The following is a 20,789-nucleotide window of genomic DNA, read 5'->3' on the forward strand; positions in this document are numbered from 1 at the left end:
ATGAAGCAGTGTTAACTGTGTTTGTACAGGTCTGAGCACAATTAGCTTTTGGGTTGTGGCGTGGTTTGCTGGCAGCACATAAATGTCTTTCAAATTAAAACTGGAATCTCTATTCAGTGAAATGGCACCCTTTGACTCTTGCTTGTGGGCTGGCTCGTACCTGTGAAGTCAAGTCTGTGCAACTTTTTTTGGTTTACTTGTTTGTTTTTCACTCCAGTTTATTCCTCAATGACAGTCATAGATTATAAGGTTACAAATTCAGAACACAGTAAAACAATATTCATATCCTTATGTGGGAAAAAAACTTAATAGCTGCACCCAGAGTCTTTACCTGGTGGTAAGAGGTGCATGGGGTTAAAATGAATATCTTTAAGATGGTCTTTGTAGTGAGTGCATTGATTCTGTTAAGTGTGTGTGCAGCCCAAGTTCACGTATTCAGCCAAAGCTCTTTTTCATTTGAGTGTCATATTTAATTTCTTTAAGCTTAATTATGCTCTGCTTTTCAAAATAAAGAAAAAAGAAAAACATTCATTACCTCGAAATGCAGAGTCCAGTGTGGAAGTGCTAAGTATTCAAAATCAAAGCCAAATATTAGAACCAGCAGACAGAAGTGTATTAAGAAATTAAATAGTTTTAAGCCTTTTTCCCTCACTCTGATCTGTCATAGAGGAGAAGAAGCTTTGATTAACTGTGCCACACAAGCAAATTGCCAGACATTACTCAATGGTCTTGTTACTGAAGGGCTGTGGAGGATTTAGCCGAAAAATGCAGTTTCTCAGTAGGTCACTGTCAGAATGAGAATGCTGGAGTAAAAAGTGCAGCTCATCAGCACTGTTGGCTGTGAAGAGGCTCCCAGTTGACCCTTACAGTGCAGGTGAAGTTTTAAGTGGGCATTCCTCAGATTTAAGGAAAAATGCAAGTGGGCTTCGCCTATTGGTGTGAACTGAGCCATGCCTTGCTGTAGTACTGCATACTTTGTATGTGCTTCTAAAGCCTTTTACTGTTCTTCATCGTCTTTTTTTTCTTTTTTTTTCTTTTTCTGTATAAGCAACCTGAACAAACTTGAAATTACCAAGGGAAAATATGTGAGAAAGCTGTAGGACCCTTCTGTGAGCTGAGTTCTCTTATGCTTTTGACTAAGTAAATATTGACTGGTTTTGGTGGAAAGCTGTAATACGCTGTTGGATTTTGTTAGCCAGACACCTGGGAAAGGGTGGAGGTGTTGTATCGGAGAGTAGACAGAAAGACAGTGAGGAGGAGGAGAATGAACTTGGAAGAGGTTAATTGTTTAAAAAGAAAATGCCACTCCCATGAGAGAGAAATCAGGGCCCCCTGAAAATGAAACAATTGCTATTAATTTGTGATTTTTTTTTTTTTAATTTTACTCTCTTTTTTTTTTTTGCCTGTTGGTGGCTGGTGACAATCATGGCAGTACTGCCTGTACCATCACCTGAAGTTTTGTTCTTTTGAGTTTCTGGCCTAGGTATCCAAAGTGGGGTTTGAGCAGTGATGGGGTAGCTAAGAGAAATCAAAGCTGTTTGGAGGAAACTGTGCATAAAGCCAACTGACCCTGAGCAAGATTGAACAGAAAACAAGCTGTATTGCATCTTAAATTTTAATATTCTTTGATATTGGATTGTTTTTGTGTCTTTTCAGGCTAGTTTGGGCACAGGGTTGCGCTTGCTGCTGTGAGACCATTGCCTTTGAAGCAGTGATGAATTACTCTTCCAAACACAGCACTCACTGTGCACTCCCTGGTTTCTAGGTCTCTAAATTATTTGCGGTGTTGCTGGGCTTCACTAGATTAAAATCAGTTAAGTTAATAAATCTGGAGAATCACAATGGTGAATCGCACCCTTTATCTTTCCATTCATCGTATTTCTGCATGTTTAGGAAAGCTGTGTCAATTTAGGCATGACATAAAACATTACACGATATGCTTTTTACAAGCAGCTTTTTTAGCAAAACATAACATACAATCTCTGAGTAATGCAATTGAACATCTTATGAGTTAAAATAAGCATAGTCTTTTCCTAGATTCGGGATATTCCATCATATTGTAATGCCTGTGAGTTGTGGATTACAGAATCTAATTATTCACTAATGAGCAGTAATGGTACATATAAACTAAGGGTCACTATCCTATTACAGGCACCTGATGGTTCACTGATAAGCATTTGGTCATTAGATTGACCATAAAATATAGTCAATAATTGAGGTTAGTCATAGAGCAGACACCTTATCAGCACTAGGCATGGTGGGACAGCTTGCCAGTACTCTGTGTACTGATTGTGCTGTGACTGAGCATATGATTAGGGTATTGAAGCAGTCTGTATCTAATGAAACTGCAGGAAAGGCACAGCAGTATTAGCACAACCACTAAATGACTAATGCGTTTTTGTTCCAAGCTTCAGACACTTCAATTAGTTCCAATAAACTCTGATCTAGTGTAGCGGTAGGCAGAGGATTCAGATATTTTGTGTACATGCTTTCATTACGCTAGTCAAAATTTGTAATGTTTCGGGGCAGATGAAATCTACGTGGCTTTGAATGAAAAATGATGGAAATAATAAAGGCTGTCATTACCGTTTTTACTTCACTTTTTCAGTTTTATTTTTGCATTTTTAAAATTCAGATTTCTTACGGAGACAATAGCTGCTGCCTGGTTTAAAAGATGAAGCTGACAGTAGCAAATTAGATGTCTACATCTTCTGCTTTAAGATTCACTCATGCAGTTTATGTAGGCTTGTGCATATAGATCTAAACTTAGAATGTGTTCCTTAGCGTTTTGTTCCGTGTGGAACATTAGTCAAATAGTCTTCCTCTTGAAGGCTTTTGAAGAGATATTGATTTTACTGTGCTTCAAACTGTTGCTGAGAAAATAACCTCAGAACCATTCTTTTATGATTCCTCTTTTTTTCTTTTTTTCCATGAGGATGCCTTAACTTTCATAAATTATTTAATACAGTGAAGGATGCAAAATGCCTTTTGTCTGTCTGAACTGCTGTTCAGGCGTCTGTGATGCGACCTTGGAAAGTAACCATAGAAACACGTTAAAAGCATCAACCGAAAATCAGTAGTTGGGTTTGACAGTGATGCAAATTCTGTGAAAGAAGATTATGATGTATTAGGAACACTTGAGGCATATATTACTGCTAACCTGTTAAACCTGATTATTCCATGTCAGTCAGTACTTTCAGAATTTAATACAGGGGAGAAAAAAAAGAACAAAAAAACCCCCATACTTTTATTTTTTTAACTTGCTATGTTTAAGATGTTTCCAGCTAAATCACTTCATCCTGCCATTCTCTGTCCTTCTAAAAGCAAGAATTATATTTCTGCTAAGCACATAATGTAGTTCACCAATTCTCTGTATTTAATAGCTGTAAACTTTTGCCCTGTACCACGCTGGGATGTGCTGGTATCCTGGCTTTGTGCAGAGCTGGCATAATTTAAATCTCTTTGACAATTTAAGTAGATAACTGGGTTTGAGTAAGTAGTAGTTCACCAGAAGGTGAAGAAAACGTGTGACGCATTGGATCCTGAGCCAGACCTTTTAGTGCTGAAATGTAGTAGCCAGGCCAGTTTGTGATGTTGCAACAGAAGTGCTTGTGATGATTACGGGTAACTATAGTAAATTTTTGGTGAATCACAAGTCAGAGGAAGAAGCAGAGTCAGTTGTATCCTCATTAAGGATAATCCACATCTAAGAAATTCTATGTTGAAGTGTCAGAAAATTAAATTTGAATTAATTACCTGGGAAGGTGGGATCCTGGCTTTTCCTGCCCTTGTTGACAGAGGTAGCCGAAGAGCTGTGCATGGTTTGTCTCCTCTTTGTGGGCTTGTGGCAGTATCATGAGAGCTCTGACGCTCTTCCATGGGCAAAGCAACTGACATTAATGCAGCTCAGCAGCCGCTCGGAGCATCAGCCCTTCTTCATTAAATCCCCACAGTGTCCTACTTCCTCTCACTACCATCCAGTCATTGTTGAAAGCCAGTCAGGAACAGTGGCTGACCAATCTGATGGGCAGAGTGTCCAGATGCCAAATATGTAATCCCATTTTTCCCCTCAATGAATCTCTCCTCAGAATCTGGTGAGCTGGAACAGCCTGGTCACTGCAGAGCGTTGCCCCACCACAGGATACTGGAAGTGTAAAACCTTTGCAGATGCCTTTTCCGTGCTGTATGGTTTCAAGTTGGATATTAGGAAAAACATACTCTCCAGGAGAGTGGTCAGGCACTGGCACAGGCTGCCCACGGAGGTGGTGGTGTCACTGCCCCTGGAGGTGTTCAAGAAATGCGTGGATGTTTAGTAGGAAATACTGGTGGTAGATAGATCTAGTTGGACTGGATGATCTTAGAGATCTTTTCCATCTTTAATGATTGTATGATTCTGGGAAACCCTCATGCAGATGTGCAGATGGAGATGGAGTGAGTGACACTGGAGGGCTTGCCTCGTCCTGCTGGTGCCGTGCTGCGACTGCTGGAATGCTGTTGCTAGCAGTCCCTGGTGTGTAAATGTGACCTGCATATAGCCCAGTGCTATGCAGGGGCAGGGGATGAGTCAGAGTGTGTAGCATTGTGTAGTATCTTGTATCATCTTTGGGTAGCTTAAGCTTTCCTAGTTGCTGTGGCAGCATAATAATGCCTATAATTAAGGACAAACTAAATAGTGTATGGCTTAGGTATATCCTGTTTAGCTTTTGCACATAAGGAGGATAAATGAGAAGATAAGACTGAATTTAGTAGGCTTTGTTTGTGCAGACAGAAATGGCTCTCAGAGCAGTGTGTTTAAGAGCGAGATATCATTACTGGTATCATTACTAATAGTGCATCATACCATATGCTGATAAAGCACTATGTAAATTAAGCCAAGTTCCCTGCTATGAAGAGCTCATCTGTGAAGACTGTGAGACTGATGGGGAAGACAGCTGGGGACACAGAGCTGTGGTTCAGCAAAAAGGGAAAGTAAAGAAGCCAAAGTAGTTGAGAAGAAAGGGAACAGTAGATTGTTGGATTTTGGCACTTCTGAGTTGAGCAGTATTGAAAGTGTGAAGAGGTGAAGAGTCTCAGAAGTCAGCAGATTTGAGATGGCAATATGGCTGATTAATATGGTTAATTAAACGTGCGAAGCTTTGAATGATCATCTGTGGTGGAAAGCCAGTGGTGAGGATTTGAGAGAGCCATGAAGGGAATTGGCTGAGAAACTGAGTTTGTGTTCACTAGATGAAGAAGTAGCACTGGGCACCTAAGAATCATTGCCTTGGCAAATGAAGCTCCCCAGTTTAGAAGACAAGTGTTCATGATTCAGACCAAGGAGGGATTGTGCAAGGCATCAGTGTCAGGGAGATGTTTGGGAGGCTGGGCCATAGGGGAGGTGTGGGAGCAGGGTAAACTTTGCTGGAGGTGGCAGAATAATGCAAGGAGGGAGGCTGGTGACAGCCAGGATGGCAGGAAATATAAGAAGGAAGGGAGAGAGTGAAAGAAGGGGAAAAATGAATTTAGTGAGGTGAATACATTGTAATGGAGAAGGATGTTCTAGGTCTTTACTCTTTCATAGCAGAAGCTAAATTAAGGCACAAAAGAACACTCACAGTGCTTCCTGCTGACCATTTGCCTTAAAGTTCTTTTTCATGTGATGCTGTCCTTGGGAAAGGCTGATTTTTGTAAGCCCAAGTGCCTTGATGGATAATACAGGTGGTTTTGGAGCTCCAGAGGCAGCCTCCTTAGGAGATGAAATGACTTCCTGAGCTGCTTTAGGTGATTCTGTGCAGACAGTATTGCAGTATTGGATTTGCTCTGTGTTCTGAGATGTTCACGATGCCCAGGAGGAAGAACAAGGCAGGATAACTTCAAACAGATGTGTTCACAAATACATGGTAGGACAAAATTGGTGCCTTCAGAGCTGCCAAAGTTTGAATTTATAGAGGCAGAAGTGATCGATGGAACGTGCATGTGTGTTGGGTAAATGGTGAACGGTGAATGGAGTTATAAACTAGTGAAAAGCCTGAAGCATTTATAGATGATCTGACTGGAATCATGCAGATGCTTATTTTCTTCTCTCTCTGATCCTCTGCTTTCATGAGCTTAATATTTCATCCTATAATTTAGGCTTTTTTCATACGATCTTGTCTGTACTTCCTTATTCATTCATAGCTGCATGTAACTCCTTATGCAGTTCATCTGAACATGCCCCTTGTCAAGAGGAACAGTTCTCCCACTTCACCCATCCCAGCCCTTTCCCTCTGTCTGCTTTTTCGCCTCCTTGGCTTCTGAACATCAGTGCCTGTTCTGGCCCCATTAACTGGGGCTTCTCAGCTTGGTGGCTGTGGCAGCTGCACTGGTAGTTTTGTTGCAGCAGGAATGGGGGATTCCATTGGTAAAATGATAATGGTGACTTTCCTGCAGGGCTGTAATTTGACAGTTTGCACCTGTCTCACAACTTTATTGGTGTCTTTCAGGCTCTTTCAATAACATACTTAACTATTTTAATGCTTTATATTAAGGCATGACAGACTTAGCAATTGAAATAGTAAAATTGGGCTGGTAATAGAGCATTTAGCTCTCGTGGGTGATTTGCAGTCACTCTGACACTCAGTTTACTGAGTGTTGTATGCAGTTTGTAGGGTGTGTGCATTTTCAGCTGACGCTGGCTGTGTTCTGAGCTCAACTGCTTTGCTTGCTTGTGCTAGTGGCAAAATGAAATGCTTTGCATTATCGTTTATAACAAAAATGAAATGTCAAGGCAAAATAAAGCACCAGCACTACAATTGCAGAGCTTGACCGACTGCAAGATTTCAAATCCTTCCTCATCCTTCCTGTTGGATGCTAGAGGATGTTTCCAAGTGCAAGGTTTTGCACCTGGGTTGTGGTAACTTCCACTATCAGTGCAGCCTGGGGAATGAAAGATTAAAGCACAGCCCTGCTGAAAAGGACCTGGGGATAATAGTGGATGGCAAGGTGGACGTGAGTCAGCAGTGTGCCCTTGTGGCCTGGAAAGCTGAATGTATCCTGGGCTGCATGAAAAGAAGCATGGCCAACAGGGTGAGGGAGGGGATCCTGCCCCTCTGCTCTGCACTGTGAGACCTCATCTGGAATACTGTGTACAGTTGTGGAGTCCTCAGTACAGGAGGGATATGGACCTGTTGGAGCCTGTCTGGAGGAGGACTGCAAAAATGATCCTGGGGATGAAACACCTCCCCTGTAAGAACAGGCTGGAAAAGTTGGGGCTTTTCAACCTGGAGAAGAGAAGGCTCTGGGGAGAGCTGAGAGCATTTTGATATCTGAAGAGGGGCTGTGAGAAAAAAGGGGACAGACTCTTTAGCAGGGTCTGTTCTGATAGGACAAGGGGAAATGGTTTCAAATTAAAAGAGGGGTGATTTAAACTGGATATAAGGAAAGTATTTTTATAATAAGGGTGGCGATGCATTGTCACAGGTTGCTCAGGCAGGTGGTGGGGGTCCCATCCCTGGGGACAGCCAAGGTCAGGCTGGACAGGGCTCTGATGGAGCCTGTGGGTGTCCCTGTTCAGTGCAGGGGGGTTGAAGTAAATGGCCTTTAAATGTTCCTTCCAACTCAAACAATTCCATGATGATTGTATGATGATTCTTTTGGCATGACGCTTCCAAGCTTAGCCAGTACGTTGCTCAGCATTAGTGCTTCTCTGCCCATTGCTCTTAGATTTGCTTCACTTATCAAGAAGCAGTGCCCTATAGAGTTTTGAATATAAGGAAATGACTCAGTGGAAGTTAATCAGCATAAAATGAATCTAATCTAAAAGTTATTAGGGAAGTTAGTTGAAGTCCAGAATGAGGTTTAAAATATTCCTTGATAATGAATCTCAAGCTGGACTTCAGTAGTTCCTTGTTTCTCCTGAACTTTGAAGTTAGTATTTTCTGGTCAGAAAAAGACAAATTTCTCTATCTGCAACTATATGAAAAAACACGTCTTATATTTTCCTGCTAAGTGCTATTTTAAATGGTGCTGCAATTTCAGCCCACTGTGTCTCTGAGACGTATTGCTTCAGGACTGATGTCAGTTAAACAAATCACAGAAATGCTGGACTTTAAGCTTGTATGTCTCTCCTTTGTTTAGAAATGCTCATTGTGTGGGCATAAGACTTTGGTGATTTCCACTGTATCATTTAATACAGTGCATTTAACTCTGTAGCACTAGGTATAAGTAAATACCCCCCTCCCCCCCCCCAAAAAAAGAAAAGTTATTTGCTTGTCAGTGTAGATGTCAAGCCTTTGACTAAGTATCTGAAATAAAACCTGGGTGAAGAAAGGACTGACCCTCTGTGGATTTTTTAAATGTGCACTGATATGTGGAACAGAGGGAGCTGAAGGTGATGAGAAAGGTATGTCTGTGGGGTCAGTGTGCTGGGATGGAGGAAGGTAACCTAAAATATAACCGCCCCCAGAGTTAATGGAGTCTTTACAGTTGGAAGTGACCAGAAATGAGAAAATCTTGCATTAGGGGGCCCTTGTTCAGCCCCGCCTGTGCTTCAGATGTCCCCCATGTTAGCCATGTCCTGCGTTTTATCTGTCATCCTTTTCAATCACAGACGTGCCTGTTCTTTCCTGGGAGCAGCCTGAATGAGCAGAATGTTTTTGCTTTTCATACCAGATTGTTTTTGATGAATAGCATGGAGTGCAATATCCTTTGTAACAAAAATAATGAATTGCCTGATAAGTCATTTTAATGCTGGCTTCCTTCTGTATATCGGGAGCTGGTATTGCAGAGCAAAATGTTAAATGATCTATTAAAGTAATTACTTTAATAATGAATGGCTAGTTAGCACCATTGTTTCTGTTCCATTACTTTTTAGTTTTAAAAGTGGCTTTATTACTTTTTCTTGATAGAATACAAATGAGACTAAAATTTAGTTTTTCTCAACCTGTTTCAAGAGTTTGTGTCCTGCTGGCAAATAAATCCAACTGTTTTTGCCTAAGGTGTGTGCTTAGATTGATGTGGTTCTGCCTCCTTTAGCTCAGTTCCTGAAATAGAGCGAGACAACACTGCTGGCATTCAGGTAGCTGTGTTTTCAATACGGAGCATCTATGTTGTCTGAGACCCAGAAACTGGCATATTTCTATATTAGGTGTTGACAGTCTTGCTTACATAAAGATTAACCTACATGGGTTTTCAGCAGTTTGTCATATGGCACAACTGTAAACAGTGATCATAAAAGTACAGCAGTGTGTGCAACTGCTCCTGCTTTGTTTAACATCATTAGAGTGGAGCTGGAAATGGTACGTGGCAGGCTGCGGTGCCTAGCTGCTACCCTGCTGTGTGTATAAATAAGTCCATTCTTGATCCTTGGTCCTGGCTGTTGAAGCAACATTCCTTGGCCAAAAAAGTGTCTTAAATCTGCATACTGAGAAGAATACAGATCTGATGTCACTCAACAATTTTGTGACAGTCAGCTCAGAAACAACTGTTTTGGGAGAGTGGAAAAAACAGTTGGAGTGTAAAAGTCAGCAAATGCTGCCCTTTTGTGTTACTTAAATTTTGGAAAAAATTACAGAGAAGAGCTATGAGAATTCCTTCTTGGATTCTTGTTTGGAAATTGCTTGGTTGGCTGCTTCTCTTTAAGGAGTAATGTGCAGCTGAGAAGATGTATCATCTCTTGGGTCTGTACACCATGGGAAAGCTCTTAGGGTGTCAGCTGTAGTCTACAGGTTTATTTTAACCTGTCATTCTCCCAGAGGTCTTTCTGAGTCTGGCAGAGAGTGGCTCTGTCTGGTCCTCTAGTGAGGTGCCTGATTTCAGGGGTATCTTGGCTATTGCACACCTGTTCATCAGGCCTTGATTCTGTAGGTAATGAAAATGTGAACAGAGTAGGGGGAGAGCAACGAGGGTGTTCGGAAATCAAGGGAACTTGGTCTGTAAGAGGTTGGAAGAACTGGGATTGTTTTTGTCTGGAAAGGAGAAGGCTGAGGGATGCTTGCATTCTTCATACAGGTAACAGCTGCTGCAGCAGAAGGAAATAAGCTCCTCTGCATGTCTTCTGGGAAGATGGGAAGGGATAAGGAGCATAAATTACAAGGCAGATTTATGAGAGAGACACGAGGTGTGAATTTTCTAACAGCAAGAATAGCTAAAAGCTAGAACTGACTGCCTCTGGAGGCTGTGACTTGCTTTCCCTGAAGTTTCTAAGAACAACTTGGGCAAATGTAGAATGGAAATACATTAGGTAGAATTCATCCATTGGAAAATATGGAAGGTAATGTTCCTAATATGTCAGTGTAGCTGATGTATGTTTTTTCTGCCTTTCAGATTTTAATAAGAGATAGTAAGAGAACACTGAGGTCACTCAAAGTGAGAAGCTGAAATTCAAGCCTGAATTTATGCTATGTGCAAGGTGCGAGGCTTGAACTTAAATCTCATGTTGAAGATACTTTCTTTCATGATGTTGGCTTGGTAATATTGCCACAGTATTAGATGGAGTTTGACATTTTGGAATGTTTTAGAATGATGTTTTTCTATTGAAATTTATTTCTGTCACCCATTATAAACATGCCATTGTTTGAGGCTGTGCATTGTAATCCAAATTATTTATTTGTTGAGGAAGGTAAACCAGTGAAATAAAGAACATTTATTGTTCCTCCTGGCAGTGTTTCTGAACAGCAGTGCTGGGATGGCTAAGCAAACAAAGGTTTGGTGCTTTTAACGTATAATGATGTTGAAGTGAGGAAAGTCAGCACATGCTCCTGAAACTAAGCATGCATCACAGAAAGCCAGTAATGTTGTTCCAGGGGGAAGAACAGGACATAATCTCAGATTGTAATTCGTACTTCATAAGAGATGCCTTGGGCAAAATTTATTGCAGAAATACAGATGGTGACTTTTTTTTTTTTTTTTCCTCCAAAACCTTGGTTGGCAGATTTAGACATTCCCACTTCCTGTTTTAAAATGACTCTTTCCAAACCAGTTTTATTTTCCACGTTAAATGGTGCTAGTAGAACCTGATACCTTGCTTATTTCTGAGTTTGTATGGTGTTTTGGGCAGTGACTGTATTGTTTCATTGTGCTGTCTGTCTAATTTTAGAATCACAAATCAAACAGTAATAGTAATAATAAAAGTGATAATGCCAACCAAGTTTATTCTGTTAATTGCGGAAGGTCCGGGACGGAATGCTGGAGGGTGTATTGTAGGACATCCGTCTATTTGTTGTCTGTATTGACAAGTAATTAAGGAAACAATAACTGGAACTGCAGATACAATGACAGACTGGGACTTTCCCACTGCTTCCTTTGGAGTTGGTTTGCAGTGGGAAAGGCTTTGGTTCTGTGATGAGGGGCAATGACTGTGTTGGGCTGGGAGCTGGGAAAGTTCAGAAGGATCCTTCTTAAGGGTAAAGACTGAGACCCAGGGTAAACCTGCATTCAGAATTCTGCAAGCTGTGCAGAAGGTTCCGTATCAGGATAAAGCTGAGTCTTGAGATATCTGTCAAGGTTTGCTGTGGACTTCTAAGTAAACTCCAAAGCTCAGGATATTTGAGACATAGACCATGCACTACTTTGGCCATGATTTGCTTGGTAAAACCCTAAAAAAAATGTCATAATCTGAATGACAGTGATAAGGCTGGCTAAGGATGCTACAACTATGTTAATACATAATGGCTCATGCTGCAAATGAATGTGAAGAAGTTTTCTTTTATTATTTTTTCAGTGGAGCTTAATCTGACTTGTGTGGGTTTGTCTGCAAACCCGCCTTGTCTAATTAAGTCCTCTGCATCTGTCTCACTTGACTCGTTTCTAGTATGTGTCCCAAACTATATTTTGTATCACTTTTCCTTGTGAAGCTTAGTAAATGTTAGGATAGCATTTTGTGCAACTTTGCAATTTTGCATCATTATAAAAGCTTAAATTCTAGTTTTCTGTTTCATAGAGAAATTATACCTAGATGGAACACTGTTCTTTAGGGATTTAAATTGCGCTGTTTACTTTCACAGCCATAATGTGCAGAATGTGTGTAGTGAATGTAATGTAGAAGCAGCTTGCAGTACAAAAGAGTATCTGAAATGTCATGCTAACTACATAAAAAGAATATAAAATAAAAAATTGTATTATTTTATTTTACTGGTCAGGCTTTGTAGCTGCCATTGCTGCATACACACGTTCCCTAGATGCTGAGAATTTTGTAATTGATCTGGCTGTGCTTTTTCTCTCTGGTCTCATCCATGCACGGCAGAAAAATCTAGTAATCTGTAAATTGTGTTGGAGGGGAAAGAACAGGTTAGAGACTGTCCCTTGTCATTTGATATTTGAATGCTCCTGCATGTGCCATATATTAGTTTTATTTTCTACCATGACACCTAGCTATGAGAAAAGAACTCTCCAGAGCATCTTAAAAGACATCTTCTATTAGAGATGGAAAGAGTTAAGCAAAATGCAGGCAGTAGATCTCACATCTAGAGATAAAAATAATATATGCACGTGTCTCTGGAGCTTTAATGGGAAGAGAGGCATAACAGTGGAGCTTAGCTTCCCTTGCAAGAGTGCTCCATAGATGAGTGCTTGAAGTTGAATGGGGAAAACCAAAGGTAGGTGGAAAGTATGCAAGTGTCAAAGTTGTGAAGAAATACTTGGAAACTACCCAGAAAAACAAATTAGTCTAACACTTAAGTTTTGCACTGTATTCTTTGGAAGTTATAGTTTTCCCTTTGAAGAAAAAGTATCTGATACTGTAGAAGTCCAGGCAGTCCACTGTGGTGGTGAAGATGAATTTAAGAACCTTGTCTGAGAGATTAAAATTCAGGGAAAGATACAAATTGAGAGGAAATAGGCACAGCACCTGCAGAAAGTGATTTGGTATGATCCCAGTTTCAGCCTTTCTGGTGGTGGAGGAAAAGGGCACAGTTTATTAGAGGTTGGCCTTCCCTGTTGTCATGGGGCAGATTCTGCCAGAGAAATGGTATGCTGGAAAAAAAGGACTGGAAACTCAGGTGTAAATTCACTAATGGGTTGTTGAATGAGGACTGCAGGAAATCCAGTATCTTCATGGCATCTCAGAAGTGGTCCAGGAGTACATATTTTTGTGAATTTTACTGAAGTGAGGAGTTTTGTGTAGTTGGATTTTGTTTCATTTGGTTGGGCCTGCATCCAAACCAATGCAGCCTATATTTTGGTCTAATGAGTACTTGGCTGGGATACCACCAAGTAATTCTGGTGTTGTGAGAAGTGCAGAAGGATTGATGAGCCCTTCTGTGGTTCTCCTTGCCTGGACCAGTCCAGGGGCCCAAGCACATCATATGAACGCTGCTGCCCAGCTGGATTTTGTAGCAGTTAAAGAGCTATGCTTTATGAAAGAGCTGAGGATGACAGCTGCTTACATCTGTATTCAAAGTCTAGAATTAGTTACATTTTGTTTTCCTCAATTTGCTCAATTCTTAACTCCATACATTTTCCCCTTTAGAGAGAAAAGAAAACAAACCAACCCAACAAGCTGATTGATACTGCTTGTGCAAGATGTCTGTGGTGTTCCTGTTCCAGAAATAAAATCTCATTTTGATGTCAAGTAAACACACAGAGGTTACAATTAAGCTTTGTGCTCTGCTACCTGAGATGAGATACTTTTTGAATATATCATTATTGGTGCAGTTGGCCTGTTGCCTGTCAAAGCACCGATTGTTTTCTACAACAACTACTCAAGTTCCTCTGCTTTCTCATTTTCCTGCTATCCTACATGGACATCTGCAGTCCCTTTGCCAAATTTCTCAGCACGTCGGGATACTTCAAACTCATAGGAAAAGGAGTTATCAGCACTCTAGCAGTTAATTGCTTTAGCTAGCATATGGCACCGTACTTTGTACTGTGGAAGTCTATAAAGTGTGGATATTGCTAGGAGTAAATCAGTTTGAAAGGTGGTCTGTCCTGGGGAAGTTTAGACAGCTGTTAGTGGGTTTGGTGTCTTCTACCTGCTTTTTATAATGGTCCAGAACTGTGTTACTGAAAAATGTTGAGAGATGTTATACTTCATTAAAGCTGATTTTTTTTTTTTTTTATATGTTAAGTGCTGCTTATCTTGACCTTTGTGGGTGCATTTACTGGTGGTTAGCACTTTGTTAGGTGCTTGAATAAATAACTACCGAGCAAATTTGTTCTTTGTATCCCATTCTCTTTCACGTACTTTTCCCAGAGGAGCTCCTTCAGCCAGATATACTGAAGGAATAATTATTTCATCAGGATGTAATGCATATCTTGATTCTACTTTGAAGACATTCTCTTGAGGAGGTTTTATCATTTCAACAAGGGATCATAGCATGTAAACAAGGAAATAAATGCTACCTTTCATATTAATCAACAAGATGATTAAATAATAACCAGAACTGTTAACTGTTACTTGGAGAGGGAGGATAATTATTATCTTGAGTTCCACAATGAGAGCACAAATGGCTAGATAGACTTTTCTGTGCAATAAAGCTGCGTATTTAGGAGGCATTATAGTTTTAGTGTGCAGCTGCAACCCCAGTGAAGTTGTGCAACTGTTTGCCTGGCATCTTGTTTCAGGCGTATGTTTTCATACTGAAAAAGATATTATCACAACTTTTGGGATTTAGGCAGTTAAATCAGTTCTCATTTCCACTGAAAACCTGAAGTTCTGTGTAAATTCATGCTTGCAGTGTTTTCCTTCACCGTGGAACACAGTTCCTGCTGGTCTCCGGTGCAGCAGGACTCAAAAACTGTTTCTTTGCTCAGAGGCAAGAATCCAGCTTGTTTCTCACAAGACGCTGGGTTCTGGCTCAGAGTTTGGAACTAGAGTCTTATCTTTTCATCACATGACTGTTTTCTTCTAAATATTGCCATATTTTTAGAGGGAGAAATGTAGACACCCTGTGTGCTTCTCTCTTGATGCTGATGAAGAAAAGGGTCCAGGAGTTTAACTTACATGTTAGGCAATGTAGAACATTGATCTAGGAAGTCTGGAGGTCCATAATTCTTGTTCTTAGCTGTGTAATCCTGACCCAAGTGAGTAATTTTGATCCTTGGGCGCAGCCAGGTCTTTGAACTGCTACTCACTTGATGCTAACAGTAGTGTTGCTGGAAGAGACTGTGCAGCCCTCCTGCTCTGAGTGTTCTGTTTTGCTCCTGACCCACTATAAATAGAAGCAAAGGAAGAATTTCCTTCAGAGATCAGCTTATTAAGATGGTGGAACCTGAGACTTAATCATCACTAGATTCATGGAAAAGTTAGAAGTCTAGTTTTACCCTGAGTTGAGGATGACAGCATAGCACTCCCTTAGTTTTTCCATGTGTCTGTTGCTTATAATACCTCAGAGATTGATGCCAGCTCATTGCTGAAAAGTACTTTGAGATCCTGGCCTGAAAGTCATGATGAAAATATAAAGTAGCTGTTGTATATGACCACGAGAAGTCTCCTTATACTTGTAAACTAATTTACCCAAAGTGACAGGCCTTTATATCACAAACATGCACCAGAACAGTGCTTTGCTACCCCTGGAAAAACTGTTGGTATCAGTACAAACTGCTATGAACAGTTGTACTGAAGTAGCAACAGAAGTACTGTCAGTAGCTTGGTCTCAGATCACCCACGGATACTGGTAGTGTAACACTTTGTGCCTTTACAGACTTAACAATCATTCGAAGTTATAACAGAAGATAGCGTGTTGGATTCTTTTATGACATGTATCTACAGACAGTCTTAAGGTTCATCACTCATGTTCGAGTGGCAAAATGCTTCTTGGCTTTGGCGGAGCTGAGATTTCACCCTCACAGCCACAGCCGGTTACCTGCTGTGTACTCACTTATGCAGATACATGTTCTACATAGCTCTGTAGGGTGTTTTTTCCCATGCGGGTTTTGATGCAGAGTTGAGTTTCTGGTTTTGTTTTGTTTTTTTTTTTTTTTGCTTTACTGTTTGGTGTTGCTGGTGGGGAATAGCATAAAAACTGGTTCTGTTGCTATTCTTAATCACAAGGAAGAATGTTACAATTTTAATTGTATGTTTTAATTTTTCCTTCATCTTTTATGTTTTCAAATTCTGCATTTCAAAAGCAGGATCATTATCATTTTAAGCATTAAAGCTTGTCTCTCTAATAGCTTTCCCTTTTAATGTGGGGAAAAATGGAATTGAGGAGGAAGAAGCCAATCTTTCTTGAAGGAAATTTTCTGTTATCTGAGGATTTTCAGTGCAGCCAACAAGATAGGATCTAGGCTTAGCTGACTTGAAGTGTCATTCTGTGTCTTGAGTAATTTCTGGTGTACAAAGCACTGCTTCCATAATGTTATCACCAGCAAAATCCATCTGGTCTTTACAGTGACAAGGGGATTATTTCAACTTTTTATTACATTAATGAGATTTTAGTATTTTAGGGTTCAGCTGTCAAGCTGTCGGGGGAGGAGAGGAAGGTTAGGTTATAGTTGAAACTCTACTGAGGGAGAAAATAACTGAATAGTTCAGTCATAATTTTTCTACCCACGTTTACTTTTATTAGTCCCCTGATGTTTTGTCCTTATTGAATCAGATTAGAATGCAATGACTTGATTTGTTAAAACAGGCAATGATGACAATGAACATCTGTTTGTCTGGTCAAGATTGCCATTAACACCTAGTAACATGTCCTTTCTCACTATTACTTTTATACAGAGCAGCACAGAAGCTTAACCTGTCTTCGAAGAGAAAGAAATACCATCCACCCCTGCCACACACACACGACTTCTCTATTTATGCCACTAACTTTAGTGGCATCCTGCAGCTCTGTCCTCCCCCAGCACCACCATGCCTTCTGAGAGCTGTGTCCAAAATCAAGGACAACCCTGGCATTGGAAAGGTAACTTTGGATTTCAATTTTTTAAAACAGATGTCCAGATCAATTTTAATGGGGCTGGAAGTTTTCAGCCTCGGACAGGGTTGGATAGGCTCAAGGGAATGGTCTTGGGTGAGAGAGGTACACACCATCTGTCTGAATATGCCTGAGAGCTGTTATCATTTGTTGTCTTTAGAGAATCTTTGCAGCCTCAGAGCAAAATTTTGGCCTTGCTGAAACTAGCTAACATCACTGACAACAATACTGACAAAGGTTATTTTGTCCTTTCCTCTCTTAAAGCAAGAAAATAATTTTTCTTTACTTTTTTGGTGTGCATCAGTACACATGCAGGTGTCACCTTTGGCAGAAGCAGTCTCTTTGTTACCAGCAAGGCTTAGCTGCTGATGCTGTCTGTTTGCAGCGAGTAAAGGAGATAGCCACAAGTGCTTGGTTTTCCTCTGCTTCACATATCAGTGTAAACCAGGAGTAACTGTGGAGATCAAGTGGCTAGAGAGAAATAGATGTATCTCCAGCTTGGGAAATCTAGCACCTTTCAAATTGTAATATTTGTGCTAATTTTATTTAAAATTAATTAAAATACAACCTAATTACTTAAAGCTTTATTTATATTTATAGCAGTTTAATCACAGTCCAAATACTTACATAAATAAGTTACAAGCGATTGGTGTTTGAAGATAGAATTGAAATATTTAATGTGTATAAGAAAGCTCAAATAGCACCTTGACTAACTGTAAGAATCAGCATTAATGTAGAGAGATTGTCAGCCTAAGTTCTTGTATTTGATATGCTGTTACTCTCAGAGCATACTCTGTATTCTCTTAAGCTTGTGATAAATAGAAAACAAAGCAGTAATTGGGGTTATCTTTAAGCATGTGGAAACGTATACATGAGAGTGTGGTTTCTGCTCCTGTTTTAAAAATGTGTTAGAAAAATGATGCAGTATTAAATGGTGGAATGCAGGAAATGTGACTCAGTAGAGATTCTGAGGTGGAAGAAGAGTTTGTCAAGGAACATCCATTCTATGCTTATGTTTTAGCAGAGCCCATTAGAGCCTGCCTGTTTTACCTGAGGCTTAGCACTTAGCTGTGGCATGAGGAGCGATGTGGAGCATTGCATTTCTGAGGCTCCTTGGGCTTCCTTGGGCTTAGGAAGACCTTTAAAGTGTGCTTACATCTCCCTGTGCTGACAGCTCAAAGAACTGTCTCTGTACCTCACCACGCTCGCACACCTACAGCTGTGTGCAGCTTTTCTCTTATGCTTTGAGGGTGGTCAGTGGAGCTTATCAGCATGACTTGTGCCTTGCAGAAAACTCTGGTTTAGCTGATGTCTTCAAACAGATCAGCAAAGTCTAAACATCAAGTGAACGATCCCAGATGGTAGGAAATCATGCCTTAGGTCATGTGGTCTACCAATCTTTTTAATCGGGAGCAGAGAAAATGTCTTTCAAAGGGCTACCACTATGCAGCAGATCAAAGCAGGACCTTGCACCGACCCACAGACCAGGGCTGTGCTCACCTGCTAAACTGCATGAGCTTCTCTTCATGCATGAGCATGGAATATATATTTCACTGATGGAAAATGTAGATAGACTACATGTTCCAGGGTGTGTGTGTGTGTGTATATATATATATATAGCGAGAGAGAGAGCGAGAGAGAGAGCGAGCGCGCGCGCATGCTGGCAGTGTGGCTTGTATTTCTGTCTTGTCTGGCAGATTGCACCAAAGAATTCTCAGATTTTATTGGATCAACAAGCTGGTGTTTGACCCTCTGTTGTGTATCTGTTGGCTGAAAATATTATTGAAAGTAGTGTTTGGGCCCAAGATTCCAGCTGTGGACTTTTCATCATGTACTTGACCAACATTTGGAAAGCCCTTGTGCAGTGCTGGAAATAAGAACTCTGCTAATAGCATCTTTTATACGTGAGTTAAGACTGAAGAGTATCAAAATGGTGATGGGATGTGCTATTTCCTAGTTTTAATGCTCCTCAAAAAATAAGGTAATAAGACATCTTCTCTAACTCATGGTTTAAAATGTGCAATACATCTTAAACCCACTTAACCTATTCATTTTTTTGCAACTCTATAAATTATAACTCAACAATGTAGCTTCTTTTTTTTTTTTTTTTTTTTGTAAAATAAACCAAAACAAAAACAGCAGAAATGAAATGTCATTTATTCTAATTCCTAGATGTTATGGTCTAAGGAAAATTTCAGTACTATGTAGAACATTCAGTTCTTTAGCACTGAATACTGAGTTTCACTTTTCAGAACAATGCCAAGTCACTTTTGGTAACATTTAGTTCATTGTTGTAGTGGTTACCTTCTCTGTTGTATTTTCCTCTTAACCAGTTTCTGTTAATCAAGATTTATCCAGCCTAGTATCTCCTTACAGTAATGATAAGAATAAAGTAACTGCCATTCTTTCTCACTTTGAGTATCATTGCAACTGAGAGAGCAATTTGCACAAATCTGCAAATGCTGGCAGATGTGCTGTGATCCTGTTACCTTTTGGTCCCTCCTCTTCTAACAGCTTTTCACTTTACACTCCTCCCGATTGTCTCTTTCCTCACGCTTTTCTTGCAGCCTGTCCAATAGTAAGTACATGTGGATAGAAGCAGTGCTGGATTCTGGAGTCAGTTTTTCCTACTGCAGCGGCTGTGGCTGTGGCTGGCTTTTTCTTTGGTTTGTGTGATTGGTCCCAGGTCATCAGTGTGCCTGGCCCTGTTATTACTGTGTAATTACAGTGGGTTAGGCAGCTGTTGAGGCAATGTTTTCCTTTTTCACCGCCCCCTTGCTGCTGTTTTGTCTTTTATGGTTATTTTTGATGTGGAGGACAGCTTTCGTGCTGGTAGGTGAGAATGCAGCAGTATTGATGGCTGCCTTACTTAACTTTACTAACCTGAGAATGACCCCTTAAGGACCAGTCCTTACTCTTTCCAAGGGGCTGATTCCTCTGAGCACAAGTGTCTTGACAAGTTCTAATGTCCCTTTTGTCACATGGCTTCTTTCAAAATATGACAGAATACCATGCAGCAATACAACTTTTTGTATTGTGAAGGGGGCTGAAGAGATAACATTTAAGGGGTAATGCATATGTTACGTGAGAATGAAAAATGTAGGAACAAACCCATCAAGCGTCAGTGATAGATCACTGGGAGCAGCACAGCTCCCTTCATAAAAAGTTGAAGTGGTGAATGATACCTCACTATGGGGAAATACCCTTTATATTAAGAGGGAGCTAGTGAACAAAGCCAGGATCCTGCACAGAGTAACTGTTAATCTGTTCTGACACATGCTAGGTAGTCTAATTTCTGTTGTAATTCTCTTGAAAGCTTAGAGCAAAGTACCTGTGTAAGTCAATGTTGAAACATTTAACAATGTCCGTTATGATTGGGCTCCTATATTTCCCTATCTGTAGTCATTTTTAATTAGTCCCTCCATCATTGTTCAATATTATCTCTAATCTGATATTCAATGCAATGCATTTAGAAGATACATAGGAAGAGAGCGTAGAAAATACGACATCACTTTGAAGGTAGAAGAGAAAAATGCTCTCCAGACATGTTTCTATGTTTCTCTGGAAACATAGCAAGGCTGATTCTCAGGCCAGGCAACCAGGCAAAGTTGCCTGGTTATTGAAACAATAATAAAGATCAAAATTAGCAAGGAGGGATTAATATGATATAATAGAGATCAGTTGATGGGGCTTTTCTGGGTGGAACACAGACGTTAGACCTCTACAGAAGAGTCAGCAAGCATTTGAATGGGGTGATCTGGTTGAATGAGTGTATCTGGGTTTTGAAAAAGCTTTTGACAAGTGCCCTGACCTAGATTTCTCAGAAAACCCTAAGCTGTCATGTATTCTCTAGTGGCTTAATAGCTGATAGGAAACGGGGTTAGATTCAGCGCTGGAGCAAAGTTGACCACAGTGTCAAATGGACGCCCATGCTGTTTGTTGTCTTCCTAAATGGTTTGTGTAAGGTGGTGAAGCTAG

The 20,789-nt window shown here is 40.4% G+C and overlaps 1 protein-coding gene across 2 annotated transcripts in view; it reads left to right on the forward strand.

Moving 5' to 3' along the window:
• Positions 1 to 20,789, forward strand: part of KIF26A (kinesin family member 26A) — a 97,328-nt gene that overhangs the window by 51,875 nt on the left and 24,664 nt on the right. For both annotated transcript variants that reach the window (XM_048949021.1, XM_048949022.1), the window contains exon 5: positions 16,616 to 16,799. In XM_048949021.1, coding sequence (XP_048804978.1) covers positions 16,616 to 16,799 — 184 coding nt within the window. The remainder of the gene's footprint in view (positions 1 to 16,615; positions 16,800 to 20,789) is intronic.

Source organism: Lagopus muta, chromosome 6 (genome assembly GCF_023343835.1).
Source record: "Lagopus muta isolate bLagMut1 chromosome 6, bLagMut1 primary, whole genome shotgun sequence".
Classification (NCBI taxonomy): domain Eukaryota; kingdom Metazoa; phylum Chordata; class Aves; order Galliformes; family Phasianidae; genus Lagopus; species Lagopus muta.